The 18,530-nt window shown below is 42.4% G+C and overlaps 1 protein-coding gene across 4 annotated transcripts in view; it reads right to left on the bottom strand.

Annotated features, from left to right (window-relative positions):
• The window catches only part of Znf385b (zinc finger protein 385B), a 362,200-nt gene that overhangs the window by 265,599 nt on the left and 78,071 nt on the right, over window positions 1–18,530 (bottom strand). For 2 of the 4 annotated variants that reach the window (XM_041639855.1, XM_041639854.1), the window contains exons 2-3: window positions 7,881–8,031; window positions 6,913–7,242 (exon numbers count right to left, since the gene is read on the bottom strand). In XM_041639855.1, coding sequence (XP_041495789.1) covers window positions 6,913–7,195 — 283 coding nt within the window. In that variant the 5' untranslated portion in view covers window positions 7,196–7,242; window positions 7,881–8,031. Of the gene's footprint in view, window positions 1–6,912; window positions 7,243–7,880; window positions 8,032–18,530 lie in introns of those variants that run through there. The other 2 variants (XM_041639859.1, XM_041639857.1) reach the window with 1 other exon arrangement.

Raw genomic sequence — 18,530 nt, forward strand, 5'->3', positions numbered from 1 at the left:
CTGCCTCCAGGTGCCACCTTGAGAAGCCACCTTCAGCATCCCTGGATGGTGGGGGACAACCAGGTAGCCAAGTAAACTCTTTCCTCCCCCAGTGGCGTTCAGTGTTGTGTCACAGCAGCAGAAAGCCAGCTAGCACACCCACCTCACAAGCTGCCATTATTTCTGTCTTTCCAGGGTGACCGCCAGTTCTAGCACACTTCTAATCCAGTCTGGATCCGCGTCTCTGGCCACCCAACAGCAGAAGCCCTGCTCTCATCCTGACCTTTCTCCTCACTAGTTTGTGGCAAAGAACTGCCTGGGGCAAGATCAGAAGTGACTCCCTGGCAGGGAACACTTTCGCATTCTGAGGAACCAGGAACCAGAAATCTCAAAGGACCCAGAACAAAGTCAATTCCTCCCACCCAAACCCCCAGGCAACATGGTTCTCCAGAGCAGGTACAAACCTCCCTTAAGGACACAGCAAAACAAAATGTAAAACGAGTATTTGTCATTCTAACTGGCAAACATCCTGCTTCTGCCTTGAAGGACAAGGGCATCTGGGTACCAGAGTGCCAGGCTTAACTCACTGGCGGGCGGGAGATCCTGTGTGCAGCAGAAGCTGGCCCCGCTGCAGACACAGGCTCCGAATGAAGCATCACACCCGCTCTGGGGCTCAGCTCCCACGCTAGACCCCAGCATCTGCTAGGCACGAACTCTGAGATATCTGTCCTGCCCAATCTGTATCAATGAACGGGAGGGAGGGAGGTAAGGGCACTTCAGTGAAGAAGCAGTCAGCAGACTGCCTTGTTCCAAACACCAGCCTCGCTCTTTTCTTTCAGCGTTCAACTCAGTTGCCCTATTATATGCGTATCTAAGATTAAAAGCTCACATTCTGGGTGCAGCACATCCTCGACAGGTGAAATCCGGGTTCTGCCGCACAACAGTAGAGCATCATTAGGGAGGCTCTTACGATAACAAGATCTCCAGCTTCCGCTGAGAATTCCTGAATTGGTACCTTGTAGCTGGAGCTCAGACATATGCACACTGGCAAGCTCTCCAGGTAAGGGGTCTATAACCAGCCATTCACTCATTCAGTACGTTCAGATCTTCAGAGAAGGAGAGTAGCGGGTAGGAGAGAGATGGTGAGGAAATCATTCCAGCACAGGCTCGGGATAGAGATGATGGCTCAGGCTTCCGCTAGGAAGGCCACCCTGCACTGACGACAACAGACCACTTACTCTACTATCTGAAATGAAAGAGTAAACTTAGCATCTATGCCAGCATGTGGCTGCTGTCACTGTTTTCACATTCTGAGAGGTAAAGCAATGAAACCTCATTGTGGCACCCACATTTCCCCGATGGTAATTATGATGAACATACTTTCTTTTTTTTAAAAAAATAAAGATTTATTATGTATACAATATTCTGTCTGTATGCCTGCCTACAGGCCACAAGTGGGCACCAGATCTCATTATAGATGGTTATGAGCTACCATGTGGTTGCTGGGAATTGAACTCAGGACCTCTGGAAGAGCAGTCAGTGCTCTTAACTGCTGAACCATCTCTCCAGTCCTGATGAACATCTTTTAAATGCACCAATTGGTCATATTTTACTCTTCTGTGAATTATTTCTGCTTGTATTCTTTGATTCTTTATTAAGTTTCCAGTGTTGTTTATATATTGTAGATAGTAGTCTTTTGTTTTTGAAATGTGTGGTTTTCAAATATTTTTCTTCCTTTTATAATGTATAGTTTCATCATATTCATATAGTATTTCATGATGGAAAAGTTTTAAATGTTTGAATCAATCCAATTAATCAACTTTCTATTTTATGAATCATCCCTTTGGTTTTAAGATGGAATTCCGCATTGCCCTACATCCCGGAGAGTCTCATTTCTTTCCTATAAGTTTTATCTTTATAATTCGCAGCTATGTCTATGACATTTTGAGGTAATACTCATTTATTTTAGGAAATACGGGCAGTTTTCTTTTTCCCTTGTCTACAGAGGTAACGAATGCGTGTGTCTCTTGTCTCCAGCCCACGAAATGGTATCAACCACATTTACAGCAGGTATTCTCACCTCAATTCATCTTATCTAGTTATACCTCGGAGTCATGGCTAGAGATCTGTTTCTATGGTGACTCTAAGTCCCACCAGTTGACAATCAGGATTAAGAATCGCAGAGTCCTTCCTCCGCTGGAACACTTTTTGGCATGTTTATCAAATATCAATTCAGGAGCTGTGGCGATGGCTCACTGGACTAAGAGCTTGCTGTGTAAGCATGAGGACTGAGATTGGCTCCCAGTTACCCACTCAGATCTCATTGTTGCTGAACTCATCTGAAACCTCAATGTGGGGGTGGATGGGGAGAGACAAGAAGATCACGGAGTCTCATTGGCTGGCTCATCTATTGGAACTTGTAAGACGCGGGTTCATTGAGAAACCTTAATTACTCCACCCCTACTCCTCAAGCTAGTAAGATGGAAATGACGACACTCCGTGTTGACCTCCGACCTCCACATGTGCATTCAGCAGTGAGCACGCATCTATGCAAATTCATGAGCCCCCTCCCCTGCCAATAAATAAACAAAATCAACTGTATGTGTATGGACTGTTTCTGGGCTCTGTATTATTTCTCACTGATCGGCATGTCTATGTAATCATCACAATCGCACTGTCTTGATTACAGCAGCTATCAGTCAGCCTTACGTGTGGGTAGAGATTCCTCCAAACATATCCTTGTCAACACTGTTTCAGCTATCCCAGGGTTTGGGCTTTTTCCAGTGAATTTTAGAATGCTCTTGTCTATATTTGATGCAAAATACTCATGAGATTCTAACAGTAAATTTCATAAGCATACAGATGAGTTTAGGGAGAGTTGACTTCTAATATATGTGGAGAATTCTAATCCATGAACATAGTATATGCCTCCATTTGTTAATGTCTTTGGGCTCTTTCTTCAATATTTTATAATTTTGAGTATACAGAATCTATATATGCTTTTAAAAGATATATCTGAGCATTTTATTTTACTATTATTATCAACAGTACTGTTGTTTTTCTAAAAATTGGCTTCTACATGTTCATTTTTGGTCTACAGCTCCATGGTTTTGTATGTTGATTCTTATATAACCCTGATGAATTCATATATTGGTTGTAACAGCCGTGTTACAGATTCTCTGGGACTTTACACCTGTCATCATGTCGTCTATGAAGGAGACTGATCTTCTGTTCCTTCTGTCTCCTCTAAGGCCCCCTGTCTATGTTCTTGTTTTATTTCAGAGCTCAGGACTCCCATGACTGCATGATGAATAAGAGGTACTGAAGTAAAATATTTATTCTGTTCCATATTCCAGGGCTTAAACCTACAATCTTTTAACATCAAGCTGTAGATATTTTGTAGATTATCTCTATTAAATTTAGATTATTATCTTCTATTCATGCTAATGGGTATTGGAATTTATCTAACAGTGTCCAAGAAAAACAATGCATCAATTACTATAATCACATGAGTTTTCTTTGTTGACATATTGAAATATCTTGATTGATTTTTAGTATGTTGACCTAACTTTATTTATATACCTCAAAACTCCTTGATCATATTTTTATTCATTTCTGAATTAAAATTGTTTATATTTTGAGAAGTTTTGATTCTAGATGCATAGGTGATATTACATGATAGTTCTCTTTCTTCTATTATTTTTGTCTCCTTTTGGTATCAGTGTGATACTGGTCACATAAAGGACATGACAAAACGTTTCTTCCTCCTGTCTTTTCTGGAAGAGATTTTGTAAACTTGATATTAATTTCCCTTCAAATACTCAGTAGAACTGCCTGTGGGTTCCAATACCATGCTACGAATCCCAACACTGTGAGACCGACATAAAGAAGCAGCAGCCACTTCCTAAAGTAACAGTTATCAAGCAGGACATCATTATGATTCCATCTTTCTCCTTTGAACAAGAAACGATTACAAGCCCTACCAACGTATGAGCAGCGAGAGCTACTAGGGCCGTCCATATCACACTCAGAGGCTCGAGCAACCTCGGTTCTCCGCATCATGTCTGCAGTCAAGGTGTCTGCTGTGGGACGGCTGCTTCTCTGTGCTCTGGGGAGTGTCTGCTTCAGGCTCAAGTTACAGTTGGTTATTTTCTCCTGTGTCTTCTCACACTCTCCTCTCCACAGACGCATGTCCCTGTATTTCAGTCCCTTTCTTTAATGCAGCAAATGATTTTTAATTTGAAAGGAATTAAAGGCTTTGTTTTCGCTCAATTATTTCTATAAAGACTGTGCCTCCACACAGTGCCCTATTTTAGGAGCTCGGACTCCAGCACACGAGGTGCGCATTCTTGTTGTTTCTTTGCTGATTCTGTTTTGCTTTTGGGGTGGGGAACAAATTTCAATCATTAGACTCTCTGAAGTTAAGCAATCATAAACACAAAAACAGAAATACCGGCATTTTGTTCCTTGAGTTCATGCTCTGTCCTTGAAATTGCCAGTCTCCTTATGCTACCTGAACAAGAAAGAGAAGCCCCATCCCTCAAAGCCTGTTTTCTACCTGTCGAGGTCCCATCACTTCCCAATTTTTACGATGAACTCTGGCTCTGTTATCAAGCCCCCTGAATTGGAACTTAGGAGAGTGGAGGGTAGAGTTTTATTAGGATTACAGCAGACAGGAAAACACAGAGACACATGTAGATGAGGAAATGGTGTGAGCGGCTCCCAGCCGAGGGCAAGCTGGAGACACCGTTATCTCTCAAGGGACCCCTGGTGACCAAGTACCTACTTGGGGAGCCCAGCTGTGACGCGTAGACACAGCAAGGACAGCAGGCACTGACTAAGGAGAGCACTACCACTTTGGCAAGGCCAAGGGAAGATCACCACCACGCCTTCAGCCTCACCATGTCCCCATCTCCTGAGCTAAATGGCAGGTTGAGGTGGGGCAGGGTGATAGTGGCTGTGTCTAGCTCTACTCTAAATGCCAGGGGCCATGGAGCCAAATCTTCACTGAGATCAATGAGATGCAAGTTTTATGAACAGAACGCAATAGTCCTCGTCAGAGAGTCCTGGACAAACAAGCGAAAGTGAGGAGCTACGGATAGAGACCAGCGTTGAGGGAGCAACCGCCTCGCAGGAAATGCAGTGTGACCAACCAAAACAGAGGAAAGTGAGTGGGGGAAAAAATGGCCTGAGGTCAGGCTTGGTCCTCATTGAGTAAGAGGCTCAGAACATTAAAAAATGCACATACGCCACCCAGCCTCCTACGACAGAAACCCACCCCTGTCATCAGGTGGCGTACGCCTTTAATACCAGCACTCAGGAGGCAGAGGGAGACAGATCTCTGTAAGTTCAAAACCATCCTGGGCTACTGAGCGAGTTCTAGGACAGTTAGAGCTGTTACATCGAGAAACCCTGTCTTGAAAACCCAACAAAAAAAAAAAACAAAGAAGAAACTATATAATTTAAATTACTAAGGTAACTATAGACATTCGGACTGAGATGTAATCCAAACCATTTCTCGGGTTATTTGCTTTCTAACTGAGATATCAATTTTTAGCCTGACAATAACATATTCTTAACGTGAAAAATAATGCATATACATGCTTCTGTGAACAATTATAATTGCCAGTGTAATAAATAAGTAGAAATGGGATGTGATTTTTCACAGTCATAAGCGTGTGTCTTATATCATGGTGTGATAAACACAGATTAAGGGAATTAGTTTAATGAAGTTAAACTTGTTTTACTAGGCAAAGCCATGGTTGCATTTAGCTTTAAATACAAAAGTTGCCTTATTGGCCGCACACATTCATTTCCAGCTGTGGTCAATGTGTACCAGGGTTCAGCAAACACAATTAATGCACCAACAACTGACATTCCTGCATTGCCTCATGTATGCCGAAGCCATGTAACCAACAAACAACTGTCAGATGGGTTTGAGAGCCCTTCTACCTCTTTTAGGGGGGATTTGCTCTATTTTCGAGACAGGATTTCTCTGTGTATGTAGCTTTGGAGCCTGTTCTGGAACTAGCTCTTGTAGACCAGGCTGGCCTCGAAGTCACTGAGATCCCCCTGCCTCTGCCTCTTGAGAGCTGGAATTAAAGGCCTGCACCACCACCACCCAGCTCAAGGGTGGGGGGGTCCTTTGGTCTTTTACAGTCAAAGAAGAAACCCACTTTGAGTGGAAACCTTCTCTAGAGAAATCAGTAAAACTCAATTCTCATTAGTTCTGTCAGAGGAAGTCATCACTGAGCAGTGCTGTGGAGGAGGAGAGGTTGTCCAAGGATAAGGTGAAGGGTTTGAAAGGCAAGCCAAAGGCTAGAGATGTAAGCTCTCCTCCTGGCAGAAGGGCGAGAGGTGGGAACTCAGAGGAGAGGCTTGCTGGCTGGCTGAGGCGCTGGTTCCAGCAGTCAGCTCCACCAGAGCACCGAGGGCAGCCCTCCAAAAGAGTAAGACAAGCCACGGGTGCTAGATTAATGCTTGCTGACGGGATGGTAGGTTGTTATAAATAAAGGCTGTGGCTTTTTAGATGCCCTCAGGTAGGATGCCAACCAGTAGAAAGCAGATGAAGAAAGCCTCATTCTAAGGGAGGAAGTAATGGTTACCACCAATCAGTTTTAAACACAATTTCAAAAGCTCACCCAGTATTGGGAAAGAGTAAGTCCATGGTCCAATGTACCAGTGTGTGTGCACGTGTATATGTGTTGTGCATGTGTGTGTGTATGCATGCGTGTGTGTGTGCATGCGTGTGTGTGTGTGTGTGTAAATTCTCTCATGGTGAACAAACATATTCCCAGATTTCACCTCTAGATTTCAGCCTACATTGTTGGTAGTAGTTTTAAGACAATCAATACTTTGCTCTAAAACCTTCATTTTCTGTGTAGCGGAACCATTTTTCTAAAACGGCAGTGGTGCACAGGGCCTGCTTCCTACCTGTGCTGGTGTTGGTGCCAGGGCAAGGGCAAGCGCTGGCCAAGAGTGGGCCTGAGCCCGGGGCTGGGGGCGGAGGCTGCCCATCGCTCAGCTGCTTGACCCGCTTTCGATGCGACTTGCCGTCATAGTGGACCTGGGCCTGGGCCGCAGAGTTTAGCTGGATGTTGCACACATCGCAAAAGGAGAAGAGAATCTTCTTTTTCTCTTTATTGCACGGGTCCCCAGGCCTGTCGTTCTTTAACCCCTTCTCTTCAAAGCCCCGTAGGAAGGCTTCCATATTCATAATTCCATCTTCACGATGGCTGTCATGGCTTAAGGAGTACTTCAGAACTGAAAGGAAAGAAAGCATGAAGGTCTATAAATTTATATATGCTTTCTTGTCTTCCAGCGCTATGATAATTCACTTTTAATGGCTGAGTTCAGCAGATAGGCCTTCAAAGAATCTGAAGCATTTTATATCCCCCTCTGCCTCTCTTTTCTCAGGCCTTCCTCTCACCTCTCACTCCCTCTGTCCTTTTAACTCCTACCTACCCAGGAGATCTTGGCTAGCAGGGGTTATCTCCAGGGAACCCATTCTGAGCCCAAAGTAAGGACAAGGTCTGGTCATATGCAGCCAGGGACCAATACGGCTTTCCTTCATGGTGTCCACCACATCGCAAATTCCATATCCAGGGATATATTTATCTTGGGACGGTTTCCTTCACTAAGTGTAATCTCTGTGAGGACAGCAACCTCATCTCTGGGTATGTTTTAGGCCTAGAACTGAACCTTTTTACATAGTAGGCATATGAATATCTGTTCAAAAAAAAAGGAATGTTTTGAAACCAAAGAACCCATTAAGACAAAAATGAACACAGAGTGCACACGCGCGCGCACACACACACACGCTCATACACACACACACACCTTCACACAAGCAAACAGACTAGGATTGACAAAGACTAAGGCACAGCATGGCCACAACTTACACTGGATTGTCTTCTAAAAGCCCCTTTAGAAGTCAGCCATCTGGAATTCGCACATATTTTCTTGTAGATGTAGTGAAGCAAACTGTTTGTAATTTCCAGATTAGCCCATGAACATCAATTTAATCTTTGATAAACTTGAAATGCAGAGCATCTGAAATAGAAAGAATAGAAATACAATATTACAGTAAGTGGGTGCATATGTTAAAAGAGTAACACAGACGCTAACATAACTATATTTTAAAATGCCAACCTTTTCTTTCAATGATTAGATAACATAGTCAAGCAGAATGATGCCCCTCCTAAGGGATTTAAAAAGGAAATTTTCAGTGCCTTGAGACTCTCCGTTAGTGAAAGTTACCTTGCCTTTTTATTTATTTATTGTGCAGTTACACTTTAAATTGGGTTAAATGTTCATTTCAGCTGACCCCCAAATTGCTGGCATCTTCATGCCATCCATGCAAGTGTGTCAGTGTTTGGTCTCTTGGGCTGGATGAGGAGTAAGCCACTCTTCGAGAAGACGAAATGTGTGTATGCAGGCACAGTGACAAACACTCCAGCACCAAACTCAAGGGACTAAGGCAGGAGAATTTCAAGTTCAAAGCAAGGATGGGCTCTATACCAAACCTCACCTCAAAAAGCAAAAATGAAAATTAAAGACAAGGACAAGGAAAAACAACCGGCCAAGAAGGATGGAAAAGTCATATAAAAGAAGAATCAGGACTCATAATGACTTGCAATAGGTTTTTGTGTACAGGATAAACTCTGCGGATTAAAATATATCATTGGCTTTGAGCGACTGTTTCAATCAAGCTGGCTTTGGGCTCTCTGGAAAGGAGAAATGAAACCCGAGTTCACACAAGTGGTTGTGCACAAGCTCCATAATGAGAACTCAGATGAGTGTGACCATAAAGACAGAAGCTGATTCCACATGCAGTATGCCAACTATATCTTCAACTTTACCCATACACACCCAGCTGTGACGACAGTTCACATCTTCTTACTTGATACATAAAACATACTCAGCCCATGTAGAATCTTACCGGGTGCCACCATTTTAAGGGACTCTATTCCTTAATCAGTTTTCTTCCTTTAAATTTACACCCACAGGCTGGTGAGATGACGCAACAAGTAATGACGCCAAGCCTGACAACCTGGGTTCAGTTCCCAAGACTTACACGTTGGAAGGAGAGAACTGATTCTACCTCCACATAAGAGGTGACATGCTTCCCCTATAGCTATAAGATGGGTAGGGATCTACACAAATTGTGCATAAATAACAAGTAAGCAATTTCCATATCTAAGCTGGAGAAAAAGAATTCTTATTAAGGTGTGATTTGAATTACACATATACTACATATTACTCAGAGCTGTGCTGGCATCGGTCACCTTTCTTTGCTGGACATTGGCTTACAATGATCAGGTGGAAGCTCAAGCAAGAACAAACCTCTTAATTAATATTCCAGTTGAACCCTGACATGCTCACTGGGCAAAGTAACTTTGTCCATCCCACCCATCAGGCACAGAGTGGCTCTCAAGCCTACTACCAACAGGTTTCTGACCTGGCCTTCAACGCTCTTAAGGCATGCACCCCACGGGACCCTTCAGCTTACTTCCGCAGTTAATGGTCCCATCACTGCCCTCATCGCTTCCTGGATGCCCTCCAGGCACATGGACAAAACACCCTAAGGCCCCAAAGTAGATAGCTCTTGATGGAGATGGGTAAACCAGGTCATTGTGGTATGACTGTCCCAGGCAAAATACGGTAAGAAATGTGCCAATTGGCCATGGATCAGCCTGCCTCCACCAGGGAGGGAATAACTCAGGATAGGTAATGCATATTCTCCCCGTTCTTGCTCTTATTGCCCCTCTAAACAAACTGATTTATTAGAGGAAGAAATTGGCACTTTAAATACCCTGATGAGACTCAGTTGTGACCCTTGCTTTTCTTCATTTTGTATGACACCTTTTGAGGTGAGGAATGTTATTTCAGCATGCTAGGAGCTGACTAAATATACTACGGGCCCATTATCAACTGAGTTTTCATATTATTCATTACAACTGACACAAAAAAATTTCAATTAGAACAGATAAAGGCAGAGGTTATGGCCTCGTCTATCCATTTTTTGAAAAAGTTTGGCATAGTATAAAAGGGCTATTTGATTCCTCCTGGATGCTCACATATACCTTAATTGGCAAGGTAGTATTGTTAATCCTTATTCTTTTTAATTGCCTCCTGCAGCATTTTGATAGCAGTGGGCAGCAACTGAGGTGACTCTTTGTGTTAATGGCTCTTAGACATCCCTCTCTCAGTCATCCACAGGAGATTAGCATGACTGGTTATCTGAAATTCAAAAGGCTATATGCCTAGTTCCCCAACCCTGGTAGCTCTCTAGCTCTTCGAGGGATGGTACTCAAGGTTAGGTAAGAACTTGTTCAGCAGGCCAGTCTAAGACAGGCATGGTCCAGTCGCTCAGCTGTCCTGATGCGGGGTCAACAAGGCCTGAGAAAAGAACTCTGGCTCATGCTGAGTGCCCATGTTCTAAAGAAAAAGAGTGGATATGTAGGAAGATAAGGCCTACAAGGCTGAGAGATGAGCCAACTTGAAGTCTGCCTGAGGGCCTAGCAACAGGCATGGTCAGAGGTCCTGATTGTGCCTAGTCAATGAGGGACAACCACACAATGTCAATGGACTGGAACGCAGCCTGGGTGCTGGGAGGAGGGGTATATAAGGTCCCCTCATTGTTGAATAAATAAGTCTGCTGTTTTCCTTTTACCTGATTCCCGTTGTCTATGCCATTGGCGCCACACCTTCTTACCCCTCACCCGAGGGAGTAAGGACCCAGCAAGACAGACCTGTAAGTACTTTTGGTTTTAGACTTCAAACCCACAACCTCGTCACACTTCAGAACATCTGTGCCATACGAAAGCTATGTTCAAACTTTATCATACTCTCTCTTTAAATATCTGAATGGCGAATGAGCTGAACTGATCAACAGTTTGTAATGAGGTAATCAATGTTGCACCCAGTGAGAGAACACCAATCCACAGCAAAGCAAGAAAAACTGGGACCTGTGAACCTCATAAAACTAGAACAGTCAGCAGACCCCCCAGCATCTCTAGATCCTACTTAAGCAACTATTAAGACCTGTGAGTCCCCTAAAGGCTGTCAATACTTCCATCTGAAAATGTGAACTCTAAAGGTCTCTGGCTTTGCCCATGTTGTAAATAAACACAGTATTTCACAGAAGCAAGGTGTCCATCATAATAATCTGAGAGTGAAACATGGCCCTTCTGCATTATAAAAGCTAAGCCAGCTGCTTCTACTTTTCTGGCTGCTGTAATTTGTCCCAGAAAGAAGTTACATTTTACATTGGTTTACTCATGCATACTCTAGGCAGGAAATCGGGAGCCTGGAAAGCTTGTGCCTTCTCCTAGAGCGAAACACCCCAGGGATCCTTCAAACCCTAGAACCACAACCATGGGCCACTCTGGTAAAGGTGTGATGCCTTAAGCAATGTTCGCCAACTCCTAGGTACCAGTTCAAGATCTGGTTTCAGTCACAACATTTCTTGGCTTCTTTGGAGAAACAAGGCCGGTTCTCACTAACGTCACTTGTAACCAGAGTACATTTAGTCACAGAGGTCTTGGGAAAGGGACCTAGAGGTGGCAAATATCAGAGTCTTGACATCCGCATTGGGTCCAAAATGATATCATGCCCAGGCTCACACCATGTGTGAAGTGATGGCATTTATAATGTCAACTTTCTGGGTAAGGGTAAGGTTAACAGTTGAGTCTAAGTGGAAGAAGAGAGAAAAATATCACTTGCTATTTTAATTGTTTTTTATCAGACTATCTTAGATGGCATGATTTGTATGTATGCATGGGAAAGAAAGCCCTTCAGGCAGGGCTGCTGATTTTTGAGAGCAGTAAGCAATATGCTGCTTTAGGTGAACTGGGTGTCTCTGGGGACAGGACAAGGAGAAGCAAACAGACAAAGTATTTTGTGCCCAATAAATTTGGGTATGCTGTTTGGTCATTTTCATAGAATTTTAGGAAGTCTTTAATTTCTTCCTTTACTTCTTCCTTGATCCATTGGTGATTCAGGTGAGCATTGTTTAATTTCCATTTATTTTGGGGACTTTCGGGAATTAGTGTTGCTGTTGTATTCTAATTTTAAGCCATGGCAATCTGATAAGATAATGGGGTTATTGCAGCTTTTTTTGTATCTGTTGAGGTTTGCTTTGTTGCCTAGCATGTGTTCAATTTTTGAGAAGATTCCATGAGGTGTTGAGAAGAAGGTATATTCTTTTATGTTTGAATGGAATGTTCTATATATGTCTGCTAAGTCTATTTGAGTCATAACCTCTGTTAGTGCTTTTATTTCTCTATTAGGTTTCTGTCTGGCAGACCTGTCCAGTGATGAGAGTGGGGTGTCGAAGCTTCCCACTATTAGTGTGTGGTGTTTAATATGTGATTTAAGCTTTAGAAGTGTTTCTTTTACATAGAAGGTGCCCTTGTATTCAGGGTATAGATGTTCTGTATTGAAATTTCCTCTTGATTGATTTTTCCTGTGACTAACGTGAAATTCCTTCTTTGTCTCTTTTGATTGATTTTAGTTTGAAGTCTATTTTGTTAGATATTAGAATAGCTATACCAGCTTGTTTGTTAGGTCCATTTGACTAGAAATCTTTTTCCCAAACCTTTACTCTGAGGCAATGTCTGTCTTTGATGATGAGGTGAGATCCACGTATGCATCAGAAGGATGTATTTTGTTTACCATCCAATCCTTTAGCTTGCGTCTTTTTATAGGTTTATATTGAGGGATGTTAGTGATTGCTAGTTCCTGTTATTTTAGTTTTCACTATTGGTGATGTTATTATGTGTATTTTTCCCTTCTTTGGAATTTGCTGCTGTGAGATCATCTATTGTCTGTGTTTTTGTGAATGTAACTAACTTCCTTGGGTTGGAGATTTCCTTCTAGTACTTTGTCTAGGGCTGGGTTTGTGGCTAGGTATTGGTTAAATCTTGTTTTGTCCTTCTATGGTGATGGAAAGTTTTGCTGAGTACAGTAGTCTGGGCTGGTATCTGAGGTCTCTTAATGTCTGCCTAACGCTTGACCAGGACCTTCTGACTTTCATTGTTTCCACTGAGAAGTAATTCTGATAGGTCTGCCTTTATATGTTACTTGGCCTTTTTCCTTTGCAGCTCTTAATATTCTTTCTTTATTCTGTATGTTTAGTGTTTTGATTATTATGTGGCAAGGGGCCTTTTTTTTTTGGTTCTGTCTATTTGGCATTTTGTAAGCTTCTTGTATCTTTGTATGCATATCTTTTTTTTAGGTTGGTAAAGGTTACTTCTATGAGTTTGTTGAATATATTTTCTGTGCCTTTGAGTTGGACTTCTTCTTCTATTCCTATTACTCTTAGGTTTGGTCTTCTATGGTGTCCCATATTTCCTGGATATTTTGTGTTCATCTTTTGTTAGATTTAATGTTTTCTTTATTAGATTAATGTTTTCTTTGTTAATGTTTTCTTTTGTTAGGTTTAATGTTTTGTTAAATGTAATGTTTTGTTTGATTTAATGTTTTCTTTGACCAATGAGTGTATTTCCCCTATCGTATCTTCAATGCTTGAGATTCTCTCTTCCATCTCTAGTATTCTGTAGTCTATGCTTGCATTTGTGGTTTCTAATTGTTTTCCCATATTTTTCATTTCCATAATTCCATTTGTTTCTGTTTTCTTTATTGTCTCTATTTCTGCTTTCAAGTCTTCAATCATTTCTTTCATCTGTTTGATTGCTTTTTCTTGGTTTTCTTTAAGGGATTTGTTGATTTCTTCCAATTTTTTGTTTGTCTTTTCCTCCATTTCTTTGAGGGAATCTTTCATTTTTTCTTTAAGGGCATCAAACATTCTCCTAAAGTTAATTTTAGGTCATTTTCTTCTTCTTCATCTCTATTGGGGAATTCAAGTGTTGCTGTTGTAGGGCCACTGGTGTTTGTTAGTGTTGTGTTGCTCTTTGTGATGTTGAGTTTGTTGTTACTTTGTTTATCTATCCTTTCCTCCTATTGGTGTAGTTGGGGCTGTGTATGTGGTGATCAATCTTCCAGGTGTCAGCAGATCCAAGGCTCAGGTGGTTGTTCTCATGGTGCAGTCTGGGCCACAGTTTCATTCACCCGAGAGGTCACTCGGCATTCCTGTAGGTCTGCAATCCTGTGCTGCAAGAGCTCCTTCCACTCCTTCAGCCAATAGCCTTTAAGATACCAGCCCACTGGGGCATGGTCTTTTATGCTTTTAAAAAGCAGCAGGAACTGGGTACCCACTCTCTTGCTTCTGGCTCCCTTTGCAGAGGCTAGACTCTCTGTTTCCTGTTTGCGAAGAAAGGACTGTTGTTTGGGATGATGATCTGTAAAATTTTCTCCTTAAATAAATAACCCCTTTTATTATCCATAATTCTTAACTGGTGTGGGATTGTTTTGTGGCTTCAAGGCTTCAATCTTGGAGGGTTCTTTGGTCCTGATCCAGTGGAGGTCATTGGCTCGGGCCTGCTCTGGTGTAGGTCGCTGGGTTGAGCCTGCTCCTGTAGGTGTCCCTGTCTCAGGCCTGTTCCTGCAGAGGTCTCTAGCCTGCACCTGATCCCATAGATGGGCCTATTCCCATAGAGGTTGCTGGTTGGGGCTTGCTCCAGTCGAGGTCGCTGGTTCATGCCTGGTCCTGTGGAGGTCACTTGCTCAGGTCTACTCCGGCTTATTTGCTGGCTCAGGCCTGCTCTGGCAGAGGTCCTTACTTGCCATCTTTAAATCTTCAGAGGATATTGCATGTAGGAATCCTTCTCTGGATACATATGAATTACAAATATCTTTTTTTTTACCCTGCCTTTTCCTTTTGGTATCTTTAGTTGTAGAAATAATTTTGACTTTAATATATTTAGTATTTCTTTTGTCTTGGGGTCAGGACTTTTTATGCATTTGCCTACTCTGAAGTCATGAAAGCTATGTGTGACTCAAGCCATACCTACGACCATCAACCCTCACCTATGCCTGCCACCATCAACCCTCACCTATGTCTGCCACCATCAACCCTCACCTATGCCTGCCACCATCAACCCTCACCTATGCCTGCCACCATCAACCCTCACCTATGCCTGCCACCATCAACCCTCACTTATGCCTGTGCCATTACTCCTCACCACGTAACCCTATCATAATAACCTCTCACCATCCCCCAACAAGGACAAGCCTGAGGCTGCCGTAGGTAACAAAGTATCTTTTTTTCCAATGGAGATACCAATCATCTCAAGCATTTATTGGAATTACTAACCTTTCACCACTACCTTATCAATTTTGTCCTCAGGACACATGCTTACACATGCACAGGAACCCATCATATTCACTATGGTCTGTATGCAGACTGACTCCTTTGCTCTGATCAGCTTGTTTTTTTCCCTCTGCTAAAACCAGGATGTCTTACTGCAGCTTCATGATAGTCTGTGAGCTCTGGGGATTCAAATCCTTCGCCTTCATCATCCTTTAGAGTTGCCTGGGCTGTCTCCGTTTCTTTGAAATTCACACCTTTGAATCATGTCAATTTTTAAAAAGCAAATCATCTGGGTTTTAGATATCATTACTTTAAATATATTAATTGTGGAGAATAAGCTCACTAGTTTTTTAACTAAAAAATACATAGTAATTTCAAAAGTGAAATCCGACTAAAGAATTTTAAAAACAGTTTCGTTTTCCAAGAGGGGAATAAAATATTTCAATTACAGTTGTGTGTGTGTGTGTGTGAAGTATATACTAAAAGATAAGAAAGTACCTGTAAAATGTAGTCATTATTCCCTCAAATAAATCATGAGATAAGGGTTTTTTCTTCATGTAAGTGTGGAGAAAGTACACATGAGCAGCCTAGCAGGATTTTGTGTTTTCAACATCTTAGCTACTCTTTAATAGTCTCAAGGTACAAAGGAGTGTGTTGTGAGCCTAGGTGGCCATCCGCCTCATTTAACTTGAATTTGTCCCTGTTTGCGTCTGTCAGCCTGGTACTGTAGTGTTTTTCCTGGGCACAGGTGTCCTGATTTGACCTACTAGTCAAATAACAAGTTCATACAAATTTGATTGCTTGTTTTTTTTTTTTACTACAAATGCCACACCAATTTATTGCCCAAGAAAATAGTTTCCTTTGTGAACAAATTATCGTAAATTAGAACTGCTTAAGTGTTTCCAAATGTTCCTTTTACCCATAAAGCCCTCTTGATGGGTTAGGAAGAACTGCCTTTGGTGATGCTGGGACTCGAAAAAAAACAAAAACAAAAAACAAAAAACAAAAAAAACCAAAAACCTTCATGAATGAGAGGACAGGTCCAGTGGGGAAGCTGCCCACAGTGGAGGGTGAGTCCAGTCCTTGCCATGAGCTGAATGAAGTCATTACTTTTTATGCTTTTATAGCTCAAGGACAACTTTATTTGAGATAGAGAGGAAAATAGCCCAGGCGAGCTGTAAATCCAAAGCTGCTGGAAAGACGGGGATGGGGAAGAGGGACACTGGAATGGTGGAGAGGGGAAAACGGGGACAGAGAGTCATTCCTCAAGCAAAGCAGACTCAGCATTGGAGTCTGCAAGCAGCTACAGGGGCAAAGACAGGGGGAGCTCATGATTTATCTGAGGAACTAATTACTACATTCACACACACACACACACACACACACACACACACACACACACACTTTGAATACAATTATAATTAAAATATTTTATTTCGCTCTTGGAAAACAAAACTGTTTTGAAAATTCTTTAACCGAGTTGTGTTTTGCTTTTGAAATTACTGTGTCTTTTCTACTATAAAACTGGTGAGCTTAGTCCCCACAAAGAGTGCATCTAAAGTGAACTTTGACCCAGAGAGAGAGTAAAGCAGCCCAGAGCTAGGGCAGCGTGAGAGAGCTTCCAGAGAGTGTCTGCAAATGGGATAAGGAGAAGGAAAAGAAAAGGCATACTGAGCACTGGGTGGCAGATCTGAGTTTGGACCGCACCGGGTTCAGCCCTTGTGTTCCCAAACAAAGGAGTGCATTGCAGTGCAATGGTTAGAGAGAAACAGAGACAGCAGGAGTGGACGAGTGAGCCAAGAGGAAAGACCCTAAAAGTCAAATCCATTACTTCTTGAGGAACACTGCTGTCTTCTGCGGAGCCAGTTGGTGACTTTCCTGTCCCCTCTTCCATGCACAGGAAGCTCCTCTCAGGCAGGATTGCTCATGCTCACTTCATACAAAAATGCACAAAAGCACTATTTATAATGGACCTACACCAAAAGTACCCAAATATTCACTAAGAGTATGTACAGTACACCATTTTAAAACTCACAAAATAAAACCTATAAGTATGCATATTGCAAGATAGTTATTCAATATATTAATTCCACAAGTGAATAACACATATCAAGAAGAATGATTTGATTTTCGCTACATAAAACAATATGGCTGAATCTCAAGAATAACACCACTTAGTTGTTGCTGACCATTTTAGCCTTCTCGCCCATTTCCATTCCTTTATGTCTGTGTCGACCCACAGAAACACTGTACACCAGGGATTTCCAGTCACACTGGGCTGGGACACATGTAGGCAATTTTCACTATCCTTCTTGTCTCCCATTCTGCTCTCTCAGCTCTACAGCAGCCTGCTTGCAGGATCCCCTCCTCCCACCCCACCTACTTTCCCTGGAAGTTATGCCACCCGGTGAGCAGCACTCGCCTACCAGGAACCCATGGCCATCACACTTGCCTACCATCCAGAGTGGTCCACACTAACCAAAGAATGGAACACCCCCCGCAAAAAACACAACCAGATATCTACATCAAGAAAAATCTCAAACATCATAACGTCAGGTGCTTAGTTCTCAGAACAAATGCACAATCATTAACACCCAACACAATATGCTGTTGCAGGGAGAGGTTGCTTGTTCATCCAAGCCACCCAGCTAGCTTAGACGCAAAATAACCACAGAGAAATTGTATTAATTAAAACACTGCTTTGCCCATTTGCGCTTGCCTCTTATTGGCTAACTCTCACATCTTGATTTAACCCACTTCTATTAATCTGTATATCGCCACGTTGCAGTGGCTTACCGGGAAAGATTCAGCATATCTGACTCTGGCGGCTCCATGGTGGCTCTCTCCTCCACCTTTCTTCCTCCCAGCATTCAGTTCTGCCTTTCACTCCTACCTAAGTTCTGCCCTATCAACTACGCCAAGGCAGCTTCTTTATTCATTAACCAATACAAGCTACACACAGAGGGGACTCCCACATCAATGCCTCCTCCAGAATCCAGTAACCCTACTGCAAGAGGCCCTGTGAAATCCAAGTTACTTAAAACATAAGGCAAAGATTTCACAGTAGCAATTATGATTAGCTTCAAGAACCTTAAAGAGGCTATGAATAAATCTCTTCGTGAAGACCATGAACAAACAGTTCAATGAAATAACGAGAACAGTTTAAGACCTAAACGCAGAAACTGAAGAAAACCTGAACTGAACTGAAAAACTTGGGATGCCAAACAAAAGCCTCACAGGTAAGCCTCGCCAACAGTGCATAAGGTCTGCAAGTTAGAATTTCAGGTCTTGAAGACAAAGTAAAAGGAATGGATAGATCAAACATAGAAAGTAAGAC

This window comes from Microtus oregoni, unplaced genomic scaffold (genome assembly GCF_018167655.1).
Source record: "Microtus oregoni isolate MIOR12 unplaced genomic scaffold, Mior012 000060F_ref0000265, whole genome shotgun sequence".
NCBI lineage: Eukaryota > Metazoa > Chordata > Mammalia > Rodentia > Cricetidae > Microtus > Microtus oregoni.